General features: G+C 41.6%; 1 protein-coding gene across 1 annotated transcript in view; it reads right to left on the bottom strand.

Moving 5' to 3' along the window:
- The window catches only part of GRIK3 (glutamate ionotropic receptor kainate type subunit 3), a 162,313-nt gene that overhangs the window by 50,434 nt on the left and 91,304 nt on the right, over positions 1 to 20,575 (bottom strand). Inside the window, exons 3-6 of the mRNA XM_070764460.1 lie at positions 12,388 to 12,645; positions 11,139 to 11,320; positions 9,336 to 9,389; positions 591 to 764 (exon numbers count right to left, since the gene is read on the bottom strand). Coding sequence (XP_070620561.1) covers positions 591 to 764; positions 9,336 to 9,389; positions 11,139 to 11,320; positions 12,388 to 12,645 — 668 coding nt within the window. The remainder of the gene's footprint in view (positions 1 to 590; positions 765 to 9,335; positions 9,390 to 11,138; positions 11,321 to 12,387; positions 12,646 to 20,575) is intronic.

The raw sequence follows: 20,575 nt of genomic DNA, 5'->3' as shown, positions 1-20,575 counted from the left end.
GCCCCCACCCTCCTTGCCTTTCGTAAGCTCCTTAAAACCCACCTCTGCCGCCATGCATGGGGGAATTGAGATACTCTTTCCCCCCTAGGCCTTTACAATTTTATGCATGGTATGTCTGTATGTATGTTTGGTTTTTATATTAATGGGTTTTTAACTGTTTTTAGTATTGGATTATTATTATATGCTGTTTTATTATTGCTGTTAGCCGCCCCAAGTCTCCGGAGAGGGGCGGCATACAAATCCAATAAATAGATAGATAGATAGATAGATAGATAGATAGATAGATAGATAGATAGATAGATAGATACCTAGATAGATATAGATAGATAGATAGATAGATAGATAGATAGATAGATAAAACAATAAAATAAAATAAAATAAAATAAAATAAAATAAAATAAAAATATTTTTTTTACCCACTCAGGTGTAATGTGTAGTTCAGGTGCAAGTGGCCAGGCTCCTTTTCTGGACAAAAGCAGAGGGTGCTAAAAACTTTGGACCCAGCCTGGCCCAAGGCAAAGGGGCTGCAAACCTTTTCTGATTTACACACCAGCAGAAGAAGGAACAGGAGTTCAAAGTGACCATCGTACCATCATGACCCCGGCGGTCAACCCAGGTTCAGGTTTGGGAGCCGTCTGCAACCTCTCCATGGACCACTTATCAATTATGGCAGACACATGGGGATTCTCCACGTTCAAGATGCGGAAGCCGGTCAGGTTTACTCCAGAGTAGCGATATTGTTCAAGGTCCAACGCATAGAGATCCTGTTGACAAATGCAAAAATCAAAACCCCTTCAACTGAAGCCTCTGCCTGCTCTGCTTTTGGCATAACCGAACGTAAAAGAAAGTAAGAGGAGAAGAAAATTTGTTGAGAAATGTCACCCACGTTTCTAAAATTCAGCTTTTTGGGGGGGGGGGATTCACAGATGCTTTGCCTGAGTAAACAACCTTGAAATTTAGGTGCAGAAATCAATGTTGGTTCCAGCCGGGAAGCAAATCTTAGCCAAGAATCAGTTAATTATGATAATTGAGCATAAGGAGAAAAGATAAAACGTTTGAAAGAAAAATCGATGAATAAGAAACTCTGATATTAAGCCCTGTTGCTATTCGCACTTGCAGGAAATAAAATCTGTGTGTAATGCCAAAATTTGTTCTCTTAGGTGCCCGAGACAAAGCAATGAACTTCTAGCCTTGAAAATCATCCTCTCCATATGTGCCTCCTTTATTTATTTAGCACATGGACTTGCAATACATATTAACATCATGCCCAGATTAAAAATAACACAATAAAATATAATATATAATAACACAATTGTGTCAACCCCTAACCCCCAACATTTCTCCCTTAGACTCTCCACGATTGACCTCTCCAGGTTCCTAAGAGGCCAGTGAGGGGCGTACATAAGTGCACTGGTGTGCCTTTCGTCCCCTGTCCAATTGTCTTTCCTTTCTCTCAGTTGTCATATATATATATTTTCTTTCTTTCATATATCCTCTCCTCTAAGTTCACTTTACCCTTATATATATTACTACATGTCTATTTTTCTTCCTATGTATTTGTGTACTGGACAAATGAATGAATAAAATAAATAAATAAATAATAACACAATAAAATATGAATGTTAAAAAGATTCCATTCGGATACCAATATCTTGGCCAAAAACGCCCTCCCAGAGCCTGTGGGTGAACCAAAAATCAGCTGGCCGTCACACACATGCAGGTTGTAGCTGAGTTAGGGTAATGGCTCATGTGAAAGCAGATATTGCTCCATGTGCCACCTGTGGCACCCGTGCCATAGGTTTGCCATCATTGGTATACGTTCTCTTGCTTGAGCAAGGGGTTGGACTAGAGCAGTGTTTCCCAACCTTGGCATCTTGAAGATATTTGGATTTCAATTCCCAGAATTCCCCAGCCAGCGAATGCACTAGAAGACCTCCAAGATCCCTTCCACTGAAGCGCAGCATTCTTTAAGATAATAGAGATAATCCTCAACTTACAACCACAATTCAGCCCGTCATTTATTTTATTAAACGACACCGTTGCTAAGTGAATTTTGCACGATTTTATGAGCTTTCTTTCCATGGTTGTTACGTTAAACATTGCAGTTGTTAGGTTAGTAAAATGGTGTAGAATTAAAAACCAGAGCTCTTTTTACTAGGGATAACCCACAGACAAACACGACAAAACCACAACATATTTAATGCTACATATTTTGACCGCTGCAAGGCTAGCTTTTGCTCAAAAGTGGAAAACAAAAAATATACCCACAGAGGAGGAACTTCTATATAAAATACTATCACGCGCAGAGATGGATAGGCTGATGTTAGAATTGAAAGGAAAAAATGAAACTGAATAGTTCGAAACCTGGAATAAATTATATTATTACTGGGGGGAAAAGGACCACCAGCTCTCTAAATTAAGGGAACCCAAGAGTGATGTAAATATAAATACACACACACACACTCTCTCTCTCTCTTTTGTTCTTTACATTTTAAGATGAATACTGAAGTAAGAACTATCCGGCCCGCCCACTATCTGTGACCGGTCCGCGGAGGTCGGGGTCTGCTCCAGTGCGAGGATGAAAGAGCTCACCGCGTCTGCCAGGACTCCTCTGATTTCCTGATGAATCATGAGGAAAGCAGGAACCGGAGGAGTCCCGGCAGATGCGGTGAGCTCTTACATCCTCACACTTGGACCCCGACCTCCTACCAAGAGCGTCCGAACACAGAAACCACGCAAACACTCCAGCGCAGTGACTGTGGTGCACCGTGTTGCCGTAAAGCAAACAATTGGGGGTCTGTAGAGTGGGGTCTGGGTGTTTAGGTCAGGCCAGGGTCTGGGTCTCTACAGTATTGGGAAGAACTGAGTTAATTATATTAGTCCGGCCCTCTAAAACCATCCCAATTTCTCATGTGGCCCCATGCCCACCCCTGAACTAAGGGAATTTAATTGTGCATACTAGAAGATCCATCATGTACTTGTTTCTATGTTATATGTATGTCTTGTCTATTTTCTTATTTGTTTTATAAATAAGAAACTTTTTTTAAAATAAAAAAGAACATGAGCTAGTTCCCATGTGTCTAAATTTTGATCACATAACCATGGGGATGCTGCAAAGGTCTTGTGTGAAAAACCATCATACGAGGGTTATCCGGAACGTAAGGTTACAAGGCACGTAGCTCTTGTGGGGAATATTTGTGGGGGAAAGTTGTTATTGTGTAACGGGAACGCTGCTGCGACGGGGGCCCAAGATTTGCGCGCAATGGGTGCCCAAGATTTTTCTTGCCGACTGCTGAGTATTGAATTTTTTGTCTGAAGGAGAACGGGCATGGCGCCACTGCATTGATTGACATTTGCTCTCTGGAATATGGTGATAAGCCCAAGTTTCCTCTCCTGTCATTATGCAGTTGAGAAAAGACTTGCGTTCAATTTCGCAACGGTCAAGAAATTCTCGTGCAGCACTGACTCTGTCAATTTTGTCTGCTTCAGTAAGCATCTTGTGCACTCAACGCAGCAGCGTTCATGCCCTTAGCATTCAGGTAGTGTATTACAGTGCGTATCAGAGCTTGCATTTGTGGAAGCTAGCCTGTTTGTGGCCAAGCAGCAAACCAGTCCAGCCAGCCCTCCAACCCAAACAGCCAGCCACAGACCAGCAGAAATGGAATCGAAGTCTTCAATGAAACACAGCAGCAGCAGGAAGTTGTGGAAAAATATATTTACTTCTTTATACTACTACTACTGCTGCTGCTGCTGCTGCTGCTGTCTATACTATACATACAATAAACTAGTATCTTACTAGTACCTTGCTACAACTATCTTAGTTCAATAACTCACAGGAACCAACTTTCACAGCGTTACAGCTTCTTCAAAGCATACTTCCACACACCGCTAACAGCGAACAGACAGAGAGAAAGAGCAGGGAGCTCTTCCCTCGTTAAATACTTTTCATATAGTTGCTGGGTTGCTGCATGCTCCATTGCCTCTGAATGACTCAGCATTCTTACCTGAGGCCAACTTTCTGCATTATGATATTACTTAGGGGTTTTTAATTCCTGACAGTGCGCACTTCGTACTTGGAAGGAAACGGAATGAGGACGCTCATCTCAGTTGCGGCCCTATTTGGACAGGGAGTCTCTCCTTACAGTCGCTCATGCCCTCATCACCTCAAGGATCGATTACTGCAATGGTCTCTACGTGGGGCTATCTTTGAAGAACGTTCGGAGACTGCAGCTAGTCCAAAACGAGAGCGCTGTCATTCAATTTCAATTCAATTTATTAGATTTGTATGCTGCCCCTCTCCGAAGACTCGGGGCGGCTCACAACAGTAATAAAACAATATTATAGCGAAACTGGGATTACCAAGGTTTGCCCAGGTATCTACAACACTCTGTGAGCTGCATTGGCTACCGACTGGTCTCCGGACACAAGTGTTGGTTGTTACCTATAAACCCCTATATTGCTTAGGACCAGGTTACTTATGGAACCTTGACTAGCATTAAGTGTTGTATCTTTGTAATCTTGATGAATGTACAGTACGTACACTGAGCGCATATACACCCGAGACAAATTCCTTGTGTATGCAAACACACTTGACCAATAAAGAATTCTGTTGTGTTCTATTCTATCCCATCCCATCCCATTCCATTCCATTCCATTCCATTCTATTCCATTCTATTGGAAAAGCTATACTGGATCATACTAATAGAGGAGAAGAAGTGATAGAAGGAATTGAAGTTGCTGGAACTTTGGGCAAGAGTGACCACGCCATACTGGAATTCAACAAGAAAGGCCTAAAATCCATAGACAATTGGATAGCCAGACTGAGTCACTCGAGTAAAGAACCAGGGGGGGCAGAAACCCGTCTCCTTCTCCCTGACAATTCAAAGAATCAAAAAAATAAAGTTGCAAATTACCAGACGAAATGTAAGTCCACTGGGCCATTGTAGTGCAAACTGACTGTGAATCGGGTAGAAGCTGTCAAAGGGGATTTTGCATCTGCTCACTGAGTCTTTTGCCCAACAGGCATCCCAAGCCAGCTGTGAAATAACAGGAGCTGGTTATTGTGTTATTTATAAATAACTGTGCTATATAAACTCATATGTTACAAGCTCCATATTTTATAGGTGCTTTTAGTTTTCTGAAAACCTCTCAAGACCTGGTTGTGTTATGTCATCAGGCACTGAAATCTCAAGGGACTGGTGAGTTAATGAAATGGCTCCATTTTCTGTAAGATCTGATGCTCCACCCTGGCCTTTTAATCATATATTATTGTTTTAATTGGTTTTTAGATTGCAATTTTAGGGGGTTTTTTTATGGTAAACTACCCAGATTCATGGTCTGTGAGATAGGCGGCCAATTTAAATATGATAAACAAATATAAAATCAAAACCCTGATTACCATCAGTAATTAAAGTAATTAATAATTACAAGCTATTCTTTTCAGACAGGGAAAGCTCCCTTGTTATGTGAGAACCACAAGGGGTTTTGTGTGTGTGTGTGGGGGTTACAATTCACAGTCATATGTGCATCTCGCTTTTATTATCATTTAAAAAACCTTTTTATTACATCCTTTATTTACGTGTAATAAAATATCCCATCACGTTCCTCACTTTATCTGCTATGATTTAAAACCTTAGCGCCATTAAATACATTGGTTGATTAAAAGGCATGTACCAAAAGTTCATGTTGCATTTTATGACCCTATTTATCCTGCCCTTTTCTTTCTCAGCCCACCAAAAGCTGCGGCTCTCTTCGGGTTCATCTTCAAGTCTTGCAGCTCTGAAAACAGTCTGTTCCTCTTCCCCTGAGAGTTCCCAAAAGGTTGCACTGGATGGCGCAGTGGTTAGAGTGCAGCCCGGCAGGCTACTTCAGCAGTTCAAATCTCACCACCGACTCAAGGTTGACTCAGCCTTCCATCCTCCCAAGGTGGGTCAAATGAGGACCCAGATGGTGGGGGGCAAGAGGCTCATTCTGTAAACCGCTTAGAGAGGGCTGTAAAAGCACTAGGAAGTGGTATATACATAGAAACATAGAAACATAGAAAACTGACGGCAGAAAAAGACCTCATGGTCCATCTAGTCTGCCCTTATACTATTTCCTGTATTTTATCTTACAATGGACATATGTTTATCCCAGGCATGTTTAAATTCAGTTCCTGTGGATTGACCAACCACGTCTGCTGGAAGTTTGTTCCAAGGATCTACTACTCTTTCAGTGAAATAATATTTTCTCATGTTGCCTTTGATCTTTCCCCCAACTGACCTCAGATTGTGTCCCCTTGTTCTTGTGTTCACTTTCCTATTAAAAACACTTCCCTCCTGAACCTTATTTAACCCTTTAACATATTTAAATGTTTCGATCATGTCCCCCCTTTTCCTTCTGTCTTCCAGACTATCCAGATGGAGTTCATGAAGTCTTTCCTGATACGTTTTATGCTTCAGACCTTCCACCATTCTTGTAGCCCGTCTTTGGACCCGTTCAATTTTGTCAATATCTTTTTGTAGGTGAGGTCTCCAGAACTGAACACAGTATTATTCCAAATGTGGTCTCACCAGCGCTCTATATAAGGGGATCACAATCTCCCTCTTCCTGCTTGTTATACCTCTAGCTATGCAGCCAAGCATCCTACTTGCTTTCCCTACCGCCTGACCGCACTGTTCACCCATTTTGAGACTGTTAGAAATCACGACCCCTAAATCCTTCTCTTCTGAGGTGACGTATTTTAATGTGGTTTTTTAAAATTAATTCTGTTCTTTGATATGTTTTTTTAAACTACCTTTTTTTAAACAGAAATTTAAGGAAATGGGTTATAACCTTCTAGAAATGGCAGACTTCTCAGACTTTCAAAGAGGCCAAATTGTTGGTGCTCGAATGGCAGGCGTTCGTGTAACAGAAAGTGCCCGAATGTTTGGCGTTTCAAGAGGTCACGTCTCAAAAGTCACGACTGCTTTGGAAAGAGAAGGGAAAACGTCCTCAGGTGTTGAGCTAGTCTAAGCTGTGAGTTTAGGATACCCAAATTGTGGCTAATTTCTCTCTCCCCCTCTAGAAACAAGGAAGGACAGGCGACATAGTCCTTTGGGGGAAGTATCCATAGCCACTTGGTCTTGTCCCAGTTAGGTGCTCAGAGTCCGTTTGGAGTGAGCGGCATATAAATAAAATTGAATGAATGAATGAATGAATGAATGAATTTGTATCATAGATTTGTAATTTTTTTCTACTCCATGCAGAATTGCACGAGTGTGAAAAATTAAAACCATTCTGAAGGCTATCCCAAGTAAGATGCATCAGGTTCAATTCAAACTTTGGCTTTGACTTGGGATGTTCAATGTTGTGCCCCAAACTCTACAGAAACAAATAGTTATACACGCATAGGATAATCTGGGAGAAACCTTTGCTCTTAAACCATAATTATGCACATCAAGTTTTTATTTAAAAAGAATCAATAGAAGTTAAATGCTTCATTAGGCGGTTAAACCCTAGTATTTTCAGTACAATTAGAATTCAGATAGAAATGTACCCTGCCTGCCTGCTTCCCTTCCCTAGGAGGCTCTCTGCAAAGCCCGGTGAAGTGTCCAACTGGACGCACAAGCCTGAGCCCTGCTGGATGAATTCTGGACTCTCCTTCTTGATGTCTGAATAAGGCAGCTTTTCAAGTGGAAAAGGTGTCTTTGGTTTGGCTAAAAGGTCAGCAACAGGACGGACTTGGAGAAACGGTTCCGAAGACAATGATTAGATCCAATGTCACCTGTTCCAGTACAGGCATCTACAGGGTAATTGAAGGCATCCTGACATGGAGATGCAAACTCTGCCACTATTAAACTGACATCAAATCAACTACCAAAGAGCAGGGCTTGCATTGTGTTAGTACATGGTACATGGTTGTTTGGGATTGCCATGTTAAACTGCCTATTGTAGTTTCTTGTATTTAAGTAGTAATATCACTTTAAGAGTTTTGGCTGGTTCACCGTAAGAGGGCGCTAGTACTCTCTCCTACAATGATGCTCAATTGCTCATTCACTTTTGCCTTTACCTTGAGAGGGGAGTGTGTATTGCTTAGTGCTTGCTATGTGCAGTTTATGGATTGTTTCTGTTTTATGTATATATGTAAATTAATCACATAACTAAGCCTGTGTCATTATTGGCTATAACACACACACATCCACACTCTTTTTAGTCTCTGCTCGGTGTATGTCGAAGGTCTCATAGCCTAGCTATACCGAGACACACCAATACATTGCAACAGCCTATGGACCTTACTATGCCCTCATTTCTGGCACCAAAAATAAAAGAATTGCTCTTCTGCTGCTTTGAGCTCAATAAATCGGCAAGAATTGGTCCATCTCCACTTGGTGGAATCCATCTTGCCCAGAGTCTACCCACAGACCTCTCAACTGGCAAAGCCAAGGCATGACCCACCAAAAGTCCCCTTCTTGATCTTCTCTAGGGTTTTGAAGACTGCAGTGTACAAGCAATGCTGCAAACCAGTGATGGTGAACCTAGGGCACGGGTGCCACAGGTGGCACGTGGAGCCATACCTGCTCAGTGACTGAAATTGTGGACCTAATTGTAGTCATAAGCCAAGGACTAAAATTCACACCAATTTATATTGGAGTTCTGATGGGGAATATAATCTACATTTCTTTTTTTCCCCCCTATACAGCGTTCCCTTGATTTTCGCGGGTTCGAACCTCGCGAAAAGTCTATACCACGGTTTTTCAAAAAAATTAATTAAAAAATACTTCACGGTTTTTTCCCCTATACCACGGTTTTTCCCACCCAATAACGTCATATGTCATCACCAAACTTTCATCCACCTTAAATAAATATTTTTTTAAATAAACTTTAATAAATAAACATGGTGAGTAATAATCTAAATGGTTGCTAAGGGAATGGGAAATTGCAATTTAGGGGTTTAAAGTGTTAAGGGAAGGCTTGTGATACTGTTCATAGCCAAAAATAGTGTATTTACTTCCGCATCTCTACTTCACGGAAATTCGACTTTCGCGGGCGATCTCGGAACACATCCCCACGAAAATCGAGGGAACACTGTACAGTGTATATGCACACATAAGCTAAGAATTGTAAGCTCAAAAATGCATCCCCAAAATTGGTTTGGCTTATCCATGGATAGTACATTCAATATTTAACAGTTTATTCTGTTTGGCAGATTAGATCTGAACCGAAGATCCATTGCAGCACACTCACAAAAATACTGTATGCACCATCCTCATTTCTTTGTCTCTCAAGAACATCTTCTCCTTTCTGGCCCTGATTAGAGACTAAGAATGGTCAGACTCAGCTTGTGTAAGGCAAGGCTGATAAATATGATACGTTACCAGTGTGGTGAAGATGAAGTGGTAGTATTCTGTCATCATCCCCATCGCCATGGCCTGGGAAAATGCAGAGAGAAGGAGGTTAAAAGACCATCTATGAAATTGGACCTAGAGGAAGAGGCACCCAAGGCCTGATCAGAAAGACCACTTGACTGAATGGACAAGCAGCTCCTAGAAGCTAAGATCATCCCCTTTGCTAGGAGGATCAGGCTTGTTAGGCCTGAGGACCCTTCTTGCAATACAAAACATCTCTTGGAGGTTTGATTGCACCATGATAGCTGCCATCTTGAGACCACATTTGGAATAATACTGTGTCCAGTTCTGGAGACCTCACCTACAAAAAGATATTGACAAAATTGAACGGGTCCAAAGACTGGCTACAAGAATGGTGGAAGGTCTTAAGCATAAAAAGTATCAGGAAAGACTTCTGGAACTCCATCTGTAGAGTCTGGAGGACAGAAGGGAAAGGGGGGACAGGATCGAAACATTTAAATATGTCAAAGGGTTAAATAAGGTCCAGGAGGGAAGAGTTTGTAATAGGAAAGTGAACACAAGAACAAGGGGACACAATCTGAGGTCAGTTGGGGGAAAGATCAAAAGCAACATGAGAAAATATTATTTTACTGAAAGAGTAGTAGATGCTTGGAACAGTAACTGAATTTAAACATGCCTGGGATAAATATATATCCATCCTAAGATAAAACACAGGAAATAGTATAAGGGCAGACTAGATGGACCATGAGGTCTTTTTCTGCCATCAATCTTCTATGTTTCTATGTTTCTTCTAAGAGCCAAACTGGACCAAAAGGCCAAAGTTTATGGCAAACACCATGACATAGGGTGGTTGGAGTACTGGCTTGCCATGTACTATACAGCTATTTAAGAAATAATCCTAAGTTGCGTCTTCATCAAAGTGAGGAAACTCTAGTTAGAAATGCCAATGAAGATTCTCAGTCTCAGAGGTATCTGGAAGTTGACCGCATCTCGGACGTTAACACCCTCGAAAATGTCCAGAGATACTTCACCAGAAGAGCCCTGCATTCCTCCTCCCGTAACAGAATACCCTATGAAACTAGACTTACAATCCTGGGCCCGCCAGCAAAGGTAGGTTTTACAAAAGACTAGGAGGGAGGGGGCAGTACGTATCTCTGGAGAGAGTTCGTTCCAGAGGGCTGGGGCCACCACAAAGAAGGCTGTTCCCCTAGGCCCCGCCAGTCGATATTGTCTGGTCGATGGGATCTGGAGAAGGCCGACTCTGTGGGACCTAGCTGGCCGCTGAGATACATGAGGCAGAAAATGGTCCCGAAGATAACTAGCAACTCAAAGATTGAACTGCAGTCACAAACATGGGCTTCATCACTGAGCAGAGATATGAAAAGCACCATCAAACACAAGAACAGTTTTTTCCCGAACGCCATCACTCTGCTAAACAAATAATTCCCTCAACACTGTCAGACTTTTTACTAAATCTGCACTTCTATTCTACTAGTTTTTCTCATCATTCCTATCACCCATTTCCTCCCATGTTGACTGTATGACTGTAACTTGTTGCTTGTATCCTAAGATTTTTATTACTATTGATTGCTTCTTCATTGCTTATTTGACCCCTATGACAATCATTAAGTGTTGTACCACATGATTCTTGACAAATGTCTCTTTTTCTTTTATGTCCACTGAGAGCATCTGCACTAAAGACAAATTCCTTGTGTGTCCAATCACACTTGGCCAATAAAATTCTATTCTATCCTATCCTATTCTATCCTATCAGCACTGCTAGGCCTTGTAATACACCTACACACAACCTACCTGCTTCAGGATCTGCACAGCCATGGTGTGGGTGCAGTCGAAGATGATCCGAAATTCTCTTCCTCGTTTCATCTCCTTGAGCAGCGGCCGGGAATCTTCGGTGTCCAGGGGCAACTGGCGGATTTTCAAGCGGATGTTGTATCTGGATGGAGCCATAATCAACTCCTGCAGCCGGATAAGGCCTTGGGGAAGACAAGGATCGACACAAAAGAGGATCAACACAAAACTGTGCGGCCATTCTGACCCATGCCGCTGCCTGCCAAGAGAGGACGCGGCAGTGCAGGGTCACAAGAGGACTGGAAAATCCCCGGTGCGTTATGGGCTGATCCAGGTGGGTGAATCGAGACCTCTGAATCATGCAGGGCCGTAGAAAGCCGCCTTCCCAATGTCAAATGTATCCGGATGTTCAGACAAAGGCTCATTAGGGAAAATTTATTCCACTGTACAGGAGAACAATCTGTGATTGCAATTACGCTATTGTGTTATCCCAAAACAATTCAGGAAAACACCTGGCCCACCCAAAGTCTCGCTGAATCGACATAGGTGAACAGATTTTGCAATTACGAGTGACAGCAGCACCAGCAGCCGAAAGTCTAAGCTAAGGAAATGGAAGCTGAGAAGAACAAGTGCCATTAAGTGGCATCTGGTGCCAGAAGCAATCCTTTGACATCTCCTCCAGAAAATGTATGCACGCTGTTGGCATAGGAATCTCCTTGATGGACATTTTTGGCTTCCAGAGAGCCTCCAGAGAGATAATGAAAGACATTTTTACCCTCCACCGGCTCAAGGGAAGCCTTTGGAGCCTGGGGAGGGTGAAACACAAGCCTACTGGGTCATATCTGCTGGCACATGGGCCACTGCCCGAGCTCAGCTCCAACATGCATGTGTGTGCCAGCCAGCTGATTTTTGGCTCGCACAGAGGCCCTGGGAGGGCGTTTTTGGCTTCCAGGGAGGCTCTGGGGGGATGAGGGAGGGAGTTTTTACCCTCCCCCAGTTCCAGAGAAACCTTTGGAGCCTGGGGAGGGCAAAACATGAGCCTACTGGGCCCACCAGAAGTTGGGAGATAGGCTTGCGCAATAGTGTGCATGCAAGCTCTTTCAGCACCCATCACTGACCTCTCCTGAATGTGGGCAACTGTAACACTTGTTCCTTGGTAGCCACCCTCCATGTTTTCCCTGGGGCTCAGGGAATAGAGCCAATGGAGCCATTTTTGACAGGGACCCCCCCCCCCCCCCCCGGTGCAACTTACCTGTGCTGTCATCGTACACCACAGTGGCTGACCTCCACTTCAGGTACTGCACGAGGTCCAAGATGGCATGGCTGAGAGAGGCATAATCCGGGTAGAGGTTGACATAGAAGGTGTCCTTATTGTCCAACGGGTGATGCTTCCACCGCAGCTGTATGTGAGGCACCTCCAGCGCGTTGCAGATGGACTGGACCGCGTTGGTGCACGAGCCCTGAGAAGGCCCGAAAATGGCTACAACGCCCAGGGCAAGCTGGTCACAGGCTGGGAAGAAAAGGATCCAGACCGTTAGCCAGACTTACTCGGGAGGATATCAGGTGTGACTTACAGAAGCCCTGGTGTGGCTGAATAACCCGCTCAGGAGTCTCCCAGGTGTTACTCTGTCTCACCAGCAAATAATTGTAAAGTTCATTTAGCTGTGTTGTTTAACCACTGGAAACTGCAGCTCGTGCAAAATGCAGCCACGCGAGCAGTCATGGGTCTTCCTAGATACGCCCATGTTTCGTCAACACTTTGCGGACTGCATTGGTTGCCCATTGGTTTCCGGACACAATTCAAAGTGTTGGTGATGATGACCTATAAAGCCCTACATGGCATCGGACCAGATTACTTACGGGACCGCCTTCTGCCGCATGAATCCCAGCCACCGGTTATGTCCCACAGAGTTGGCCTTCTCCAGGTCCCGTCGAGCAGACAATGTCATCTGGCGGGGCCTAGGGGAAGAGCCTTCTCTGTGGCGGCCCCGGCCCTCTGGAATCAGCTCCCCCCAGATTTGTACTGTCCCCACCCTCCTCGCCTTCCACAAGAGTCTCAAGATTCACATATGTTGATCAAGCCCCCACGGCTACTAAATATGATGTGGGGTTGTGACTGAGTTGGTTGACTGTTTTTAATATAGTGGGATTTTAGTTTGTAGTTTTTATTTATTTAGATTTGTATACGCACTGTTTTGTATTGTATATTGTGAGCCACCCCGAGTTTTTGGAGAAGGGCGGCATACAAATCTAAATAATAATAATAATAATAATAATAATAATAATAATAATAATAATAATAATAATAGTAATAGTAATAATAGTAGTAATAGTAGTAATAGTAATATTATTATTATTATTTGTTAGATTTGTATGCCTCCCCTCTACATAGACTAATAGTAATAATAATAATAATAATAATAATAATAATAATAATAATAATAGCTCTTTAGGACTAAGCACGATACGGCTTTCTGTGGTTCTGTACCCATTATCTTTCTATTCTTACTTTAACTTTTCATTTTCCCTAGTGACTTGTACCCTGTGGCTGCGTTTTCATCCATTACCAGTGCTGGTCACAGTTTCTCAGTGGTGTGTGAATGGTGCAGTCGGCAGGAACCACACAATACGAAGGTGGTTAAACAACAACAACAGGCTAAGCCATCTGTGACCCTGCTTGTTGTGAAAAAGGCACAGCCCCATAGCAAATTGGTCCTATGCTCCCTCTGAAAGCTTCCTGGGTCCCTACAAGAATTACATCTTCTTGAGGGCAGTGCTGTCCAATGGTTAAATGGCCATAAGCTTAGCCATTCTGGTAACTGCTCATGCATCATTTAACTCAGTGTTTTTCAACCAGTGTGCCGCGGCACACAAGTGTGCCGTGAGACATGGTCAGGTGTGCCGCGAAGCTCAGAGAGAGAGAAAGAAAGAGAGAGAGGGAGAGAGAAAGAAAGAAAGAGAGAGAGAGAAAGGAAGAAAACAAGAGAGAGAAAGAAAGAGAGAGAGAGAAAGAAAGCAAAAGAGAGAAAGAGAACAAGAGAGAGAAAGAAAGCAAGAGAGAGAGAGAAAGAAAGAGAAAGAGAGAGAGAGAGGGAGGGATGGTGGGAGAGAGAAAGACATAGAGGGAGGAAGGGAGGGAGAAAGAGAACAAAAAAGAGAGGAAGGAAGGAAGAGAGAAAGAAAGAGGGATGGAGAGAGAGAAAAAAGAAGGAGGAGAAAGAGGGAGGGAAAGAGAAATAGAGTGAAAGGGAGGAAGAGAGAGAATTTTTTTTGTCCAAACTTTTTTTAGTCCCCCCCCTCCCCACTCAATGTGCCCCAGGGTTTTGTAAATGTAAAAAATGTGCCATGGCTCAAAAAAGGTTGAAAATCACTGCTCTCAGTGTACATAAAAGAAACTCTATTCACAAAAGTCTCTATTACAGCCAGCATTTTACAAATATCATAAAGAGAACATAGATGCTGGGTCTGGCTTTGGGTTGAGTTACGATTGAGATATGTGGAATTTCCATTCCCAGCTATTAAAGGCAGATCGGAAGAGTTGTGTATCTTCAGAGTTGTAGCCCAGTGCTCTATATTTGCTATCCCCCTCGGGCTTTCCAGGATTGTGACACACCGAGCATGCACACCCTTCAGCAAAATGATTTGTGACACTGAGATGTTTCCGGAATACTACAAGACTGGAGGAAAGAGATTTCTGAAGGAAGATGATTTGACAAACCCTACAGAAAAGGACACTTTGGCCTTTAGGAATGGGCTGGAGGAAAAGTGCCTCGGTGGCACAGTGGTTAGAGCGCATTGCTGCAAGCCACTTCTGCAGTGGCTGCCAACGGTTTGGCAGATCAAATCCCAGTAGGCTCAAAGTTGACTCAGCCTTCCATCCTTCCAAGGCATAGTTCCCTCTAAGCTGTTTATACACTGAGGGCCTGCAGAAGGGCCAGAGAAGGGGCTGAGGAGGAACAATGGAACGGCAACATATCCATGATATCGCATTTGTACATATGGACTGAAATATAGATTCCAGTCCACGTCTAAGTGTGTCATATCATGGACCTGTTTTTGCGACTGATTTTGAACATTATTATTATTATTATTTATTAGATTTGTATGCCACCCCTCTCCGTAGATTTGTACAACATCCTTAAATCAAATGTCTCCATTGAAACTCACAGCATCTATCTATCTATCTATCTATCTATCTATCTATCTATCTATCTATCTATCTATCTATCTATCTATCTATCTACCTACCTACCCACCTACCCACCTACCCACCTACCCACCTACCCACCTACCCACCTACCCACCTATCTATCTATCTATCTCTATCTATCTATCTACCTACCTACCTATCTATCTGTCTACCTCTATCTACCTATCTACCTACCTGTCCACCTGTCCACCTGTCCACCTATCCACCTATCCACCTATCATCTATCTATCTATCTATCTATCTATCTATCTATCTATCTATCTATCTATCTATGTACCTCTATCTACCTACCTATCTACCTATCTACCTACCTACCTACCTACCTATCTATCTATCTATCATTAGAGTTTTGAAAGGTTATCAAGTCCAACCCTCTGCTCAAGCAGGATACCCTACAACACCCCAACTAGATGGCAATCCAATTTTCTTTTGATTGTGTTAAGTGATGGGGAGTTCACAACCTCCACTGGCAGGCTGTTCCACTGGTGGATCGCTCTGACCATCAGAAAGTTCTTCCTTATTTCCAGGTTGAATCTCTCCTTGGTCAGTTTCCGTCCATTGCTCCTGGTCTGGCCCTCTGGTGCCCTGGAAAATAGTGTGACCCCCTCCTCTCTGTGGCAACCCCTCAAATATCTGTATACCGCTATCATGTCCCCTCTGGCCCTCATTTCGCTAGACTATCCATGCCCAGTTCCAGAGCTGGGGTGGCGCAGCAGGTAGAGTGCTGTATTGCAGCCCACTGAAGCTGACTGTAGATCTGTAGGTCAGCAGTTCAAAACTCATCACCGGCTCAAGGTGGACTCAGCCTTCCATCCTTCCGAGGTGGGTAAAATGAGGACCCGGATTGTGGGGGCAATATGCTGGCTCTGTTAAAAAGTGCTCTTGCTAACATGTTGTAAGCCGCCCTGAGTCTAAGGAGAAGGGTGGCATAAAAATCGAAAAAAATAAATAAATCTCTCTTTGTATGTCTTGGTTTCCAGTCCCTTATCATTCTGGTTGCTCTTTTCTGTACTTTCTCTATCTACAGTTTCAATGTCCTTTTTGCATTGCTAACGCAAATGTTAACTTGAGCAGAGAACTGAAGTTGTGGCAACTGATCTATATAAACTTTATGTCCACATAGGCTACCCTAAGGTTGGAGGCACATGAATGCATGCTAGTGTGGTCATTTCAGAGCTGATTTGCTGAACTCAACAAAAAAACTAAGTATTGGTTCTGCCAAACCGATGTGAGTCGGTTGAATCCCAGAACTGCTCTAAATGCATACACTGCTTCAGAGGTTTATAAAGATTAATATACAACTGAAACCAGAACTTTTCCTTCTGGGACTATTGGATAAATAGTTGGAAAAAATGAGACATTGTTTTTATAAATTATAACTGCAGTGAGCTTATTGTACGTGTGAAGATTGAAAGATCTGCAATACTACAATGGAGAAACAGTTGGTGAAAATGATAGAACTTTCTGAGATGGTCAAATTGACTTGTTTGATCAGAGCAAAGCAAACAACAGCTTCCAGTCTGTACATTTATTACAGAATACAGGAAGCTGGTTCTATAAAACAATAATGATTTTGACAATTGGATAGGACAGACTATAGAAAGAAAAGACCATGATGGAGATGGAGGGAAGGTGAGAGAAAGAGAGAGAGAGAGATAGTAGACACTGAATAAGTAATGCTATGTGTATTTCTATGCAGAGGTGAGACAATGAAGAACTGTCTTTCCACAAGTACACGTAGGAAATGATTTTTGCCATAACATGAAGCTCAAATACAGTAACAGAATTAATCTGTACAGATTAATGTCAATTTTGCAATGCACAGAAACAACAGAAAATACTGGCTTCTGGCTTTCGTTGAGGATCGTGGTGAACTGGAGAAGATAAAAGGAGAAGGATCAGGAAGGACATGATAGGTATCTTCCAGTACTTGAGGGGTTGTCACGTCAACTTATTTTCCAAAGAACCAAACTGCAGTACAAGGAGTAATGGGTGGAAGATTATAAAAGAGAGATCTAATCTAGAAATAATGGAATATTTTCTCATATTGAGAACAATTAGCAATGGAATAGATTTTTGGGGTGACAGGAAAATATTTCACTTGGTGAGTTTTGTTTTGTTTTTATTACAAAGCAATAAATGAAAAAATAAATGACTTACAGGTTTTCTGACAAAAAGCATAAAAAAGAATTAAAGTAAGAAAGATTTTGACAGTTAAAGGGGACAATTATTTTGAAAGACTGTTTTTAGTGAAACTGCTTTAGACCAAATTATACTAAATTAAATTAGGCAGAAGAACTGGGTCTTCATGGAAATGCTTTTTATTTATTGTCAAAGAGTACAGACAGTTGAGGAATTATACAAAACAAAGGCATAATATAAGCCAGAGTAGGGTGTTGATTAGGGTAACTATGGAGATGTTGGAGTGTGATATTGATTGCAACTTTGAAGTGCCCTTGAAGACAAAAGTATTAAAGGCAAAAGAAGACCCCCCCAAAATGGGAAGGAAGGAAAAAAAGAAAAGGGGGGAGGTGATTGCTTTTACCTTTTCACTTGAGTGAGATTCTTTCATAATGGCAACTACAGTACTTGAAAAACTGCAAGAATGGAGGGAGGATGGAATTGTTAGAGCAACGTGCAGAAAGGAATTACAACAGAATTTCTGCAGAATATATTTGAGAAAATGAGAAATACTGTAATTAGAAGCACGTGATACCAAACTGACAGGCTTTTTTTTTTTTTAAGAATGGCTGAAAGACTTGTAAAGATGAAAGATGAAATAGAACTAGAAGTTAATAAGGTGGAAAACTCTGTACAACAAACCTCTGGTGAGATAAAACAAAATAATGACAAAGGGAATTATACTGAGTAAGATGGAAGCAATAGGCTGAGATTGGAAAGACAAAGAATTTGGCACCCCTGGAATTGAACGTGAAGGGATTTTGCTTGAGATGTCGATGTTTCTTGTTCATGCATATGCTTTGGGAATGCCCAGTAGCGCAGAACTTTTGGCAAAAAGTGCAAGAGGATATTAATAGGATGTTAAATATACGATGGATAATGACTAAGGAAATGGCAGTATGAGTTGAAAGCAATGCGATGGGAGAATTTAGAGGAATAAAACAAGCAGCGATAGAAAGTGCTCAGGCGGTCATAGTCTTGGGTTGGAAAGATGCGACAAAATGGACAATGCAAAATTGGTACCGGTACATGGTGGATCACATTCAATTTGAGATTATAGATAAAAGGATGAATTCGGTTAATGAAACTGCTTTGTGACAACTGGTGGGACGATGGGACAAGGTAAAACGATATATGGTGAGTAGAATCCGAGACCAAGCTACAAGGAATACATTGGAATCACTCTATAATATGTAAAATAGATATTTTGCTCTTCGGTTAAAATGGTATATACAAGAAACACCCCTGGCTCTGGTGGTGGGGTGTAAATGTTGGGCACTACTCACAGAGCACGTATATTATGTTGTGTGTGTGTTTAAATTTTAAAAAATCAATTTAAAAATTTAATAATTTTTTTAAAAAAGAGACATTGATATTTCTGATGAGGATATTAGAGAAAAGATTATTAAAGCCTTGACAATTTGCGGGGACTGGGAAGTAGGATACAGAGGCAGAAATTTATTTATTTATTTATGTATTTATTAAATTTGTATGCCGCCCCTCTCCGTAGACTCGGGGCGGCTCACAGCAGTGATAGAAACAATGTACAATACAAATCTAATAATACGAAGTTAAAAACCCATAATTTAAAAAAACATGCACACAACATACCATACATAAATTATATAGGCCTGGGGAAGATATTTCAATTTATTTATTATTTGGATTTGTATGCCGCCCCTCTCCGAAGACTCGGGGCGGCTCACAACAAGTGAAAAACAATCCAATACAATCCAATTAATTAAAATATTATAAGTTTAAGAAAATCCCCAATACTAACATACACACATACAGGCATACCATATATAACTTCAACGTGCCCAGGGGGAGATGTTTAGTTTCCCCTGACGGCAGAGGTGGGTTTTGAGAAGTTTACGAAAGGCAAGGAGGGTGGGGGCAATTCTGATCTCTGGGGGGAGTTGGTTCCAGAGGGCCGGGGCCACCACAGAGAAGGCTCTTCCCCTGGGTCCCGCCAAATGACATTGTTTATAGAATAAATTTAAGGTTTGAAAAAACAAGAATTGTTCAAAGGGGTGGGTTTTTTGCTACACTTTGCTATTTTTCTTCCTCATTTTCCTATTTATTTTCATTTGTATTTTATATTATGAAATTTAATTTAAAAATAAAAAATAAAGGAAATATGACAAGGGATCAGATTTTACAGCAGGATTTTTATGATTGAAATTGATAATTCAAAAATTATTGTTCTTAAAGGAATTCCTATTATAATCTTAGTGTGATTGTTATGTTTAAACAACAGAGGTTTAGGCTGAATTCTGTCCAGATGATGTGATAATTTTATTCAATTGAAGGAGATGCAAATGGAGCACTCAGAGGATACGACACAAAAAAATCCATCAGAGAAAGAAACTGAAAGGGATGATACAGGCTATTACTAGCATTGATTTTTTAAAATAAATGGCTTGATTATGGATTACAAATGTCTTAACATGAATATAAATGGAGCAAATGCTCTTCAAAATATTCCATTATTTTTTTAAAAAAATGAAGGAAGATTCAATCTGGCTACAATATGTTTTCAACATATTAGAAAAATGATATAAAACATTTCATTTTAAAAATTTGGATGAAAAAATTATTTTAGCAGAAGCAACAAAAAAAACACCCCCTGAACGATATACAGTGTTCCCTCGATTTTCGCGGGTTCGAACTTCGCGAAAAGTCTATACCACGGTTTTTCAAAAATATTAATTAAAAAATACTTCACTGTTTTTTCTCCTATACCACGGTTTTTCTCACCCAATGACGTCATGTGTCATCGCCAAACTTTCGTCCGCCTTTAATAAATATTTTTTAAAATAAACTTTACTAAACAAACATGGTAAGTAGTAATCTAAATGGTTGCTAAGGGGATGGGAAATTGTAATTTAGGGGTTTAAAGTGTGAAGGGAAGGCTTGTGATACTGTTCATAGCCAAAAATAGTGTATTTACTTCCGCATCTCTACTTCGCGGAAATTCAACTTTCGCAGGCGGTCTCGGAACGCATCCCCCGCGAAAAGCGAGGGAACACTGTACAAGACAGTTTAG

The sequence above is a fragment of the Erythrolamprus reginae genome, chromosome 11 (genome assembly GCF_031021105.1).
Source record: "Erythrolamprus reginae isolate rEryReg1 chromosome 11, rEryReg1.hap1, whole genome shotgun sequence".
NCBI classification, from domain to species: Eukaryota; Metazoa; Chordata; class Lepidosauria; order Squamata; family Dipsadidae; genus Erythrolamprus; species Erythrolamprus reginae.
This window is presented reverse-complemented; position numbering and strand designations above follow the sequence as displayed.